General features: G+C 34.3%; 1 protein-coding gene across 1 annotated transcript in view; it reads left to right on the top strand.

Annotated features, from left to right (window-relative positions):
• Nucleotides 1-9,675, top strand: part of ERC2 (ELKS/RAB6-interacting/CAST family member 2) — a 306,680-nt gene that overhangs the window by 156,086 nt on the left and 140,919 nt on the right. Inside the window, exons 10-11 of the mRNA XM_009993503.1 lie at nucleotides 643-678; nucleotides 7,335-7,528. Coding sequence (XP_009991805.1) covers nucleotides 643-678; nucleotides 7,335-7,528 — 230 coding nt within the window. The remainder of the gene's footprint in view (nucleotides 1-642; nucleotides 679-7,334; nucleotides 7,529-9,675) is intronic.

Genomic DNA, 9,675 nt, shown 5'->3' with positions numbered 1-9,675 from the left:
GGAATTACCTAATAGGTAGCTAAGTGTTTTAAATATATATGTGTCTATATATATAATCCTATTATCCACTCTAGAATTTCTTCCTTTTGTTATTTTTCATTATCTTAAATTTACTTGCTTACTGACACATTTGCAGTTGCTAATGTACTTTTTGCCAAGCTGTACTCTTCGAATGTCATTCTGCATAGAAAATTCAGTCGTGTGTTAAACAAAAGGAAAGTAATAAATTTAATGATACCATTTAATTAATCTTTCATTATTACCATCTTTGAAGCTTTGGTGATAAATTGGATCCTCAGCCAAAAGCACTTCTCGTGATTCATTGCTCGAGACCAGCACTTAATGTATCATCAAAAGTGGACACCTTTCTTTATTTCATGGGTTATTTAACTTGAGAAAAGGAAAGTAACACAAACCTTAAATTTCTTACTCCAGCTATTCTTTTTAGGAGCCAAAGTCAACATTTATGTTTCCCTAGTGCCTCTCACTTTCACCAAGGAATGTTTAGAATCTTAAATTTCTACTTTCTTATGACAAGTTCTTCTGTGCAAATGCACGGGTTTTGTTGAGCTAATGCTGTTTTCCTGAATCTTTCCTTCTTTTCCTGTCTGTGCTTCACTCCCTCCCAACTTTGCAATGTAGCAAGCTGAACAGTTGTTCAATCAGATGTACAATCCAGTAAGTTCTTTCTTAAATGCCCGCTGTAACATATGAAAGCATGAGGATCCATCACCTTATTGTGTTGTGCTCTTCCTCTGTGGAGCTTTGCAGAATTTCTTGGATGGTCACGATGTTTTATTCATTGTATCCAAATAAATGAACTTTGTGGACTTCAAGGCCATTTTAAGAAGATAAAATATGTTGAATAGGTGCACTTAGTGTTTCTAAGAAAACAAACATCCTAGCCTTTAGGTCCTCAACTTCTCCATTAAACTAAGCATGCAGATGATTTTGATTTTATTTTTTTGTTGTTTTTATTTTTCCCACTTTGCTTTGCATTGTAATTCCTCCTTCTGCAGTACTTTATTTGATCCTTCAAACTTAAATAACTTCTAATTTATGCAGTTTACCTTAAGGGTTTAAGTTGATTATGTGAATAATAGTACCTAGGGTGTGACTGGTACTATTATCAAAAGTCCATATGACAAAAACAGTTCGGTTCTAATAAAAGACTGTATGCACTCAGCATTTTCACATTAAGACATGAAACATTGTATTTAATCAAAGAAAAAGCTGAAATATAAAATTACAAATGAAAAAAACAGTGTTTGAAAAAGCCAAACAGTATTACTTTGGCTTGTTTGGTGTTATTATTCTTGCCAACATCAACTTTAATTGCACAGTATCTACCCATTTTACGTGACAGTATTCCATTTTAAATTTGAGGAAGAGCTGTAACGAACATTCTGCAGAGAACAGTTCAGTTTTTGGTTGAGACTTTTACATTTAATGTGCTATGAGCATCACAGGACAGAAAAAAATGATGTAACTGTAATAGCAATTTACAAGCTATAGTTTACATAGTAATCGTAGTTCAAATTACCATGTAATTGGGATAGTATCTCTAGAGCTGGTTATGTAGCTTAAGTAATGTAATACTATACACTAGGGAAGGTATTGGCTGCACTGAAATCAATGAGAATTTTGCCATTAAAGTAAGTTGACCAGGATTCCAGCTTTGGAAACTATTATTGCAAAGTTTTGTAGCTTCTAACCATGTAACAGATATGCCATGGCTTATGTATGGGAAAAGAGAGTCCCACAGAACGTGCCCTATTGGCTTTTAAAGTTACTGGTTAACTGTTTTCAGAATCCTGTCATAAATTGATTGTAAGCAGTAGAACTGCTATTGTCACCTTTACCACCCAGCACCTGCTGGTCAGAGAGCTTTTCCATTTGAACAGTCAAATCCTGTCTTCAGTATCATCTTGGATAATTTTTGTGGCAGTTCTGTTTCTATTAATATCATTTGCACTCCTAATGTGTGTGTCTTCTCAGACTGGAGTCATTTTTGTGTTAGTTTTTTTCTTGATTTTCATAAATGCTTTCTACTCATTATATCAATATTAGTTCTTCTCCTGTATGAAATTTCTTTGTTACCTCCTAGTCTATTTGTGTGTGATATTCCAAAGCAAGTTAGTCCTTTTTATAATTTTATTATTTTCTGCCTTTATGTGCTTAAATTTCAAAAGGACAGCTTGTCAGCAGTTCCAAAATAGTGGATGCAAGATCCTTTTCCTTTGGCACCAGGCAGCAATCATGGTATCTCCATGAGACAGGTTTTCTGAAATAAAATTTTCTTGCCTTGTCATCTTTTTTCTTCCACTGATATATATCTCCATATATATCTATATATATCTATATATATATATATATCTATATATATCAGTGTATTTTTAACAACATAAGTAGCAATGATCCTCTTCTGTCCCAAAAGCACATAAAGTCTTGAAATGAAATAATTTGATTTAAGTCAATGGCAACATATTGTTTGAATTCCACAAGGCGAAGATTTTACCTCTATTCTTAGAGGTGGCATCCAAGCAGTTACCCAAAAGACTTTTTGTACTTCAGATCATATGAACTTTTATTTAATAGAATGCTTCCTTAGCTCTTTTTTTTTTTTTTTTTTTTTTTTGCTTTGAGAATGATAGTGTTATAAAAACCAGAGGGCAATCTGATCTTAAAATGCTGACGTGTTAATACTTTTTTTGGTGCTATAATGTGTCTTTTCTACTGTGTCATACAAGTATCAGCTTCAAGACTTTAATTTATTGCTGAATCTAATGTTTTTGCAATACAGCAATGTGTTTTATATACATTTGAGTCCCCAAAACATATGGAAATGATTTCACACTGTATTCACCTGTGTGAATAAGATGTGATCAGAATTAGGCACACCTTTCTTCATGTTTGGTTTGAAAGGTGAATTTGGAAATACCCAATGAATTCTTGAGCAAAACTGATTCTAAGAAGTTAGTTAATTGTTTTTGTCCTGTAATGAAAATATAATGATGTAAAGTTTGGAGTTCTGGTGAACCTTTTTCTGAACAACAAAGACTTAATAATTCAAATGCTTCATAAAAGCAATTTCAGATTAAATTTTAAAGTATTAGCAGAATCCAGTTTGTACTGCTTAGAGCAGTCCCTGAAGTTAAATTAAAAAACCTTGAATTTTAAGGAGGCTACAAAAATATGAAGATGACAGCAATATTTTTTAGTTTATTATTGAAAGTAATAAAATTTGAAGGATCTTACAAAGTAATTTCTTGCATGTAGATTCTGCTGTTCCTTTTTTTTTAAAGTACTCGCTTGATTCCTGTGTATGTTTGTCAGAAGCTTTAAAAATGAAATACTGTATCTATCCATCCATTTCTGTTATGCAGAATAATGCATGCGTGATTGTACCCTAAAATTTTAATAGACTAAATAATCTGTTGTATGCCTATACTACACTATTTTGGTGTTTCTGTAGGAAATTTGTGGTTTACATAAGGAAATGTATTTTATTTCTAAAGTATCTGTAGTATTAAGCAAATATCAGAACAGATACATACTTACTCTAACACTTAGTGACATTCTAATAGTAGAGTGATAGGCTAACTTTCTGGAATGGTAAAAATAACATAAACCAACATAGTCCAACATTGACAGGCAAAACATCCATGAACCAAGTGTGCTAGTTTGAAACTAACCTAGTCTACACACACAGGTATTATCATTTACAGATATAGATTAAGAGAGCAATTACTTTGTTGCTGAAAGGTATACGTGAACCAGTCACTCTTAGCCATAAAAGCCCTATAAAGCCAGAAAATATATTCTTCCCAAGAAAATGGAGAATTTAGGGAGAAAAAGGGGGACAGACCAAAAAAAAAAAAAAAAAAAAGAGAGAGAGGAGAACAGTAATAGGGAGAGACTTTCTGATTCATATGATAACCAAGCAGTTTCTGTTTAGAAGTGATACAAGCCTGTGTCTCCGACAGCCTGCAAAAAAGCCGAAGAATTCTGCCCCTTCCAGATGGGGGGAGGGTCAACATCAGCTGAGCTGCCTCTCATCTCCTTCAGACCTACTGTTTGACCTCAGAAGTCAAGTTTCATCTTTCAACAAATCACCCTTGATCTGTATATAGCAAAAAAAAGTGCCAAGTTAAAAATAAAATTAAAAAATCTTCCATAGCCATAAAATATAATAGGATACTTATAAGTATTCTGTGCCTTAGTCCTGGGAATGTCAGATGAATTGTGTTTTGCTCTCTTGTAGTATCAGCAGGTTTGCTTACATCAGGGTTCCCTTCAAGGGACTCATTGCAAGTTAAAGCACCACCTGCAGAAATCCTTTTTAAAAAATAATCTTGCTCCCCTTTTTAACTAACCTTCACTTCCTTCCTCTTTAAGGCAATGTCCTTGCAGAAATATGGTTCCTGCCAATACTCCAAAACTATTCTATAGGAAGTACTTGTAAAAGTAGAGGCAACCAGTTTACTTGGTGGTTTGCAATACTGGGATGGGTTTGCTTGTTTGTTGCAAAGATTATTCTAATCTTATACTTGTCTTTGAACTGAATGCTAACACTGATTTATGTGTGACATTATGGACAACTGTGCTGCACCTCAAAATCCTGTATAGGTTGAGTACTTAATCATTATGGATTTAATATCTTATAGGTTCTGCTTCATGTTGAGAGCCATAGGGAAATACAATGACCAAGTTTTTCCTACTGAATTTTCCAAGACACATCCTACAAATATGGAATGGCATGAGTACCACAGAAAGCATAGGAATTTAAAATACTTTTACAATTTAACATTAATTTCCTCAGCATGCTATTATGCAAGGATTATAGGGCTAAGCAGAAGAATATAATTTATTCCTGTTATTTCAGGTGGTTTTTTTTTGGTTAAGCTGTGCAGTAAACAATCTGTTCTGTACATTCCTGAGCTGCTGTGTATCAGGAGTATTCAATGACAGCTGAACATTTGGCCCCTTTCCATTGACGATACTGTCGTGTTCTTGCCTAATTATGTATTTTAATCATAGCAAGTCCTGTGGGGCAATAAAAAGGGAAAAAACCCATAAAACCCAAACAAAACAAAGCTTCTCTGTCTCTTCTGCATTGTTTCTTGTCTCAGGTTAAACAGCTCAGGCTGAAAGTGAGAGTTCTTGTGTGCTAAAGTGAAGAGTGGTTAGGGGCAGGAAAGTGTGTGTTGTGTCTGGTTATGAAATTACAGAAGAAAAGCTGGTAAATAAGTGAATTAAACACTAAACTAAACAGGAGGGAAAGAAAGCTGACAGGGAGGAATATGAGAGTGGCAGCCTCCAGAGGGGAACTGTGAGATTCTGGATTTACCCTTAGGAGACAAGAAGAATCTGAAGAGCAATAGGGAACAATATGCTGTTTGCACAAGTTTCTTAGTATCTTAAAGGTGGGAGTTAGCTTTTTTTTTTCCGCTAGGGTGAATTTCTCTACCAACATATGGAATTATTTTTATACTTTGTTCATTTAGGAGAGATAAGACACTGTCCAATTTCTTAATAAAGTGGATGGAAAATTGAAGTGATTTGCAGCTGGAAAGTGGTACACAGTCTCATACATTATTGCCCCCGACTACATTTAGTGCAGAAATTACAAAGTTAGCTGAAATTAACTTTCTTGACACAACTATCACCTGCTATAAAGTAAATCAAAGTTTATTATTAAAGCAAGAAGATTTACAAGGATGAAAAGGAATTGGCTGTTGCTAGCATCTCACCCAAACAGTGAAATCAAGATACTTTTTGGATGTTACCTTGAAACGAGATCTGGGTTTGAAAGTCGTGTATCTGCATAGAATTCAGGGCTGGAGCATATATTATTATTCTAAATGGACAATTGATGAGCAAGGTCAGTAAGTTTAGTAGGCTTTTCATGTCATTCCCCTAGCTTATTTTGGTAACCAAGTATTTCTTCTCAAGAAAAACCTCACAGTAGGATAAACAGTGCTTAAAACCTACTGTCTTCTTATTATCCTCATGCTTAAATGATATGTTACATGCAACCTTCTCCCCCTCCCAAGTTTCTTCCCTTGTAATTTCGATTTTATAAATTGTATTTATACTAAACTCAGACTTATTCTTTATTTATACAGAAAAATTAACCATTGCAAAGACTGTGAACCTTCTAGTATCTGTAGTTTATATTCTTTCCAAAACACGCATGTTTCATTTTGATCTGCATTTCTTTCATTGCTTACTTGCATTGTCCGTTCCCTGAAATTAAGAAGATAAGTAGGTCCGTGTCTTCTTTGTGTAGCAAGATGGCTGGAGGACCTTCACTTCTAAATACAAATTTCTGTAAAATTATGTGTTAAGAAAATGTTTTCTGAATTTTCTATGTTTCATGTGCACTGCCTTAAACTACTTGTTTTTTCCTTGCCTGCTCTTTCAAGATGCCAATTAGGAATAATGGGAAGCAAGGGGTAGGCTAAGCATTGCAGTGCATTGTTTTTTTTCCATCTGTCTGTGATTATTTCAGCCAAAAGTTTAAAGCACTTGATGCCAGATCATGCTCCCATTGAAGTTAATTGGGTTTTTGCCATTAGGTTTGATGGGAGTAAGATTGGGCTCTGCACTGTTGTCGTTGTATTCATTGCCTTCTTTCTTGTCTGTGAAACTGCCACCCATCCATGCATGTGTTTGCCAGGTTTGTGCTGTTTTCACCAATGGGCTTGTTCTTCTGATGTTTCAGGTTAAGTATTAATGATAAAAGAAAAAGGATTATTGGGTAAAACGTCTGCTGAAAGTAACTTTCTAAAAATTGCTTTGGCTTGCAAACTGCACTGCATAAGAACAATTTCTTCCTTTTAAATTCTTGGTATCAAAATGCATTTGAAACATCTGGGGATACAGATTGCAATATGTATATATATATTTGTGTGTGTATATATATACACGGACAAAGTGTGTATATATATGGGAGAAAGGGAAAATGTGTTTGTTGACATATTGCCTATGTATTTGAAATGCTTCAAAATCTTTATATGAATTCAATTTAAATACAAGGTTATTTTTTTAATTTAAAGAAAATACCCTTAAAGTATGGTCACCTCAATATGTAAAAACCATAATAAATCCCCTCTCCCTTCAGGATGGTCACATTTGACTGTAATGATAGACTGTGATGTTATTTTCATTCCTATTTATAGTAGAAATTTTCTGTAGAAAATCTTGTCATCAGCCAAAAATACCCATAATCCTTTTTAATGAAAATGTCAACTCAGACTGAAAAACTAAAGTGTTTGAAGCTATGTAAATTGTTGTGATGTTTATGTTTTTTAAAAATATTGATTCTGAAGGCTCATGAGGCTGAAGAGGAGGCACGGATGAATCCAGAATTTGCAGATAGAATGAAACAGCTTGACAAAGAGGCATCGTACTATAGAGAGGAGTGTGGCAAAGCTCAGGCTGAGGTTGACAGACTTCTAGAAATTCTCAAGGAAGTAGAGAATGAGAAGAATGACAAAGATAAGAAAATTGCTGAGTTAGAAAGGTAATTCTTATGTTATTTGTCTTTCATTAAGTGGCATTTTTATTTACTTGATTTTCATTGCAGGGCAGAGAAGATAAGAGTAGGATGTGTTTTTTAACAGAGTGTTATGTCTTGTAAAATTGAATCAGAAATGGAAAAAAGTGGCTACCTGAGAACTGCATCTCCTGTCTGCTGACTGTGGAACCATTTAAGGTTTTCACTTTTTTAAAAGGAACACATACAGGGAAAGTCCTATACTATTTCCATGACCCTCCCAGGAAACTTTGTTGGGAAACAACCCTGTTTTTCTCGTAACTGGTAAATCAAAATTGTCCTGATGTGTCTTCAGTGTAAGCAGCATTACTAATTCTCAGAGGTCCTGAAATATACTGGTAAGTATTTCTGACAAGTCTCATTATTTAGTAATCTTTGTAAGTATTTCTAGCCAGTTTCATGACTATTTAATAATAGTTGTAACTATTTCTCGGTGGTATTTTGTAGTCTGCTTCAAATTAATATTTTCTGACATTGACCAGTGTTAGTCTCGTTTCTGGGAAGGTTATACAGTCTTAATGGACACAGGAAGGTTTTGGGATCCACTTTTTTCTCCCACTTTATAATTTAAATGATTCTTGGAACCTTCTCCCATATGGTGGGCTGCCATTTGATTGATTAGCAATTTATGTGGATCTGATTTCTTTGTTCCCTTCCTGTATTTAGGCACTCTTAGGTAAATGAAAGAAGGAACTCTATGCTTTCAAATTCTTCATATGATTTTTTTTCTAGTAAATATATATATATAAAATTAATATATATAGATGGCTATCTTTATTTGAATTAAATATAGAATTATTGATTTAAAATTAATGATTGCAAAGAAACAAGGATCCAAGGGATGCAAAGATACTTCATTCAGCCTTGTCAGCATGCAACCTCTGAGAAGGTCAGGTCTGAGAATCCTCTAATAGATTATGTAATGCACAGGATTTTCTATTTTTGTAATAATTTCTTTTGAAAATGCAATGCATTTTTGTCAGTGGAGTTTTGGGGCACCAATTTGCAGTCTGTTATTGTTGATTAGGGGGGTGATCCTGAACTAAATTTTCAACAAATAATTTGGTACCGCTGGGTAAGCACAGACTTTTTGAACAGGATATACTGCTCTGTGAATGTGATGAAATAGTTAAGCTTTCCTATGAATCCTTAAGTCCTTCTGTAATGCTCCCAATAAGATATATGTGGCATGACCAGCTAAGAACACTAGTATGTTGCCATTTTTGGAAATTGTCATGCTTTACGATTTGTTTGTGAATTATATTAACTGCAGTGCAGATACTTACTTGATTTAATGTAGGTACAGCTTTTAGGATTATTTCCAAATTCCCATACATTAACTACATGAATAAATAAAAAATTGTAAACTAGGACAAAAAGGGTTTAACATAAAAACTATCTGTTATTGACTTAATCAACAAAAATCACAGTCTTTACTTTGGTAATGGAGTCTTAAAGCTACTTTCTACTGTGCATAAGCACAGTAGTTGATCAGAAGGCCAGAGACCAGTCAGCAATATAAAGGTGTAATAGGGAAATATTTTTAAAGTGGGTATCTAACACTTCTTGCTAAATCAGACTCACCTTAGGTTTCTCTAAAATTTAAATTATTTACTCTCCCTCTTCCTTGTTTTTCAAAAACCTCAGCCTAAAGATCTACAGCTGTGCCACCTGTTGGTATCCCTGGAGAGGGAACTTTGATATTGAAATTTCCCTTTCTAGGGGGTTGGGTGGAGTGTAAATTACTGTAACATTTTATGAAGTGCTACTGTGCTTTCTATTTGTAATGTCTACTAGATGAGTTCATTATTGAAGAGAAGAGGTGGAACCAAAGCTCGGTTTTCCCACTTTATGGGAATAAAGCATTGTGAAAATACTGCAATTTTAACAGAAGCATGTTTGAAATTGTTCTTTCCTTCTTGTCCTGCTGTTTTGTAATTAATAAGATCAGCTCTAGGTTGCTATTTTCTCTCCTTTCTCTCTCTCTCTCTCTCTCTTTTTTTTTTTTTCCTTCCTGCTCAGGGCCAGCATATCTTCAACACTTCCCCTAACCAGGTGCAAGGGTTTCTCTGGGATTTTGTAGGAGAATGAATACTCTTTTGAAATGTTTTAGC

This window comes from Chaetura pelagica, unplaced genomic scaffold, assembly GCF_000747805.2.
Source record: "Chaetura pelagica isolate M959 unplaced genomic scaffold, ChaPel_1.0 scaffold630, whole genome shotgun sequence".
Taxonomy (NCBI): Eukaryota; Metazoa; Chordata; class Aves; order Apodiformes; family Apodidae; genus Chaetura; species Chaetura pelagica.
The sequence above is the reverse complement of the archived record's forward strand: the minus strand, read 5'-3'. Positions and strand labels throughout refer to the sequence as shown.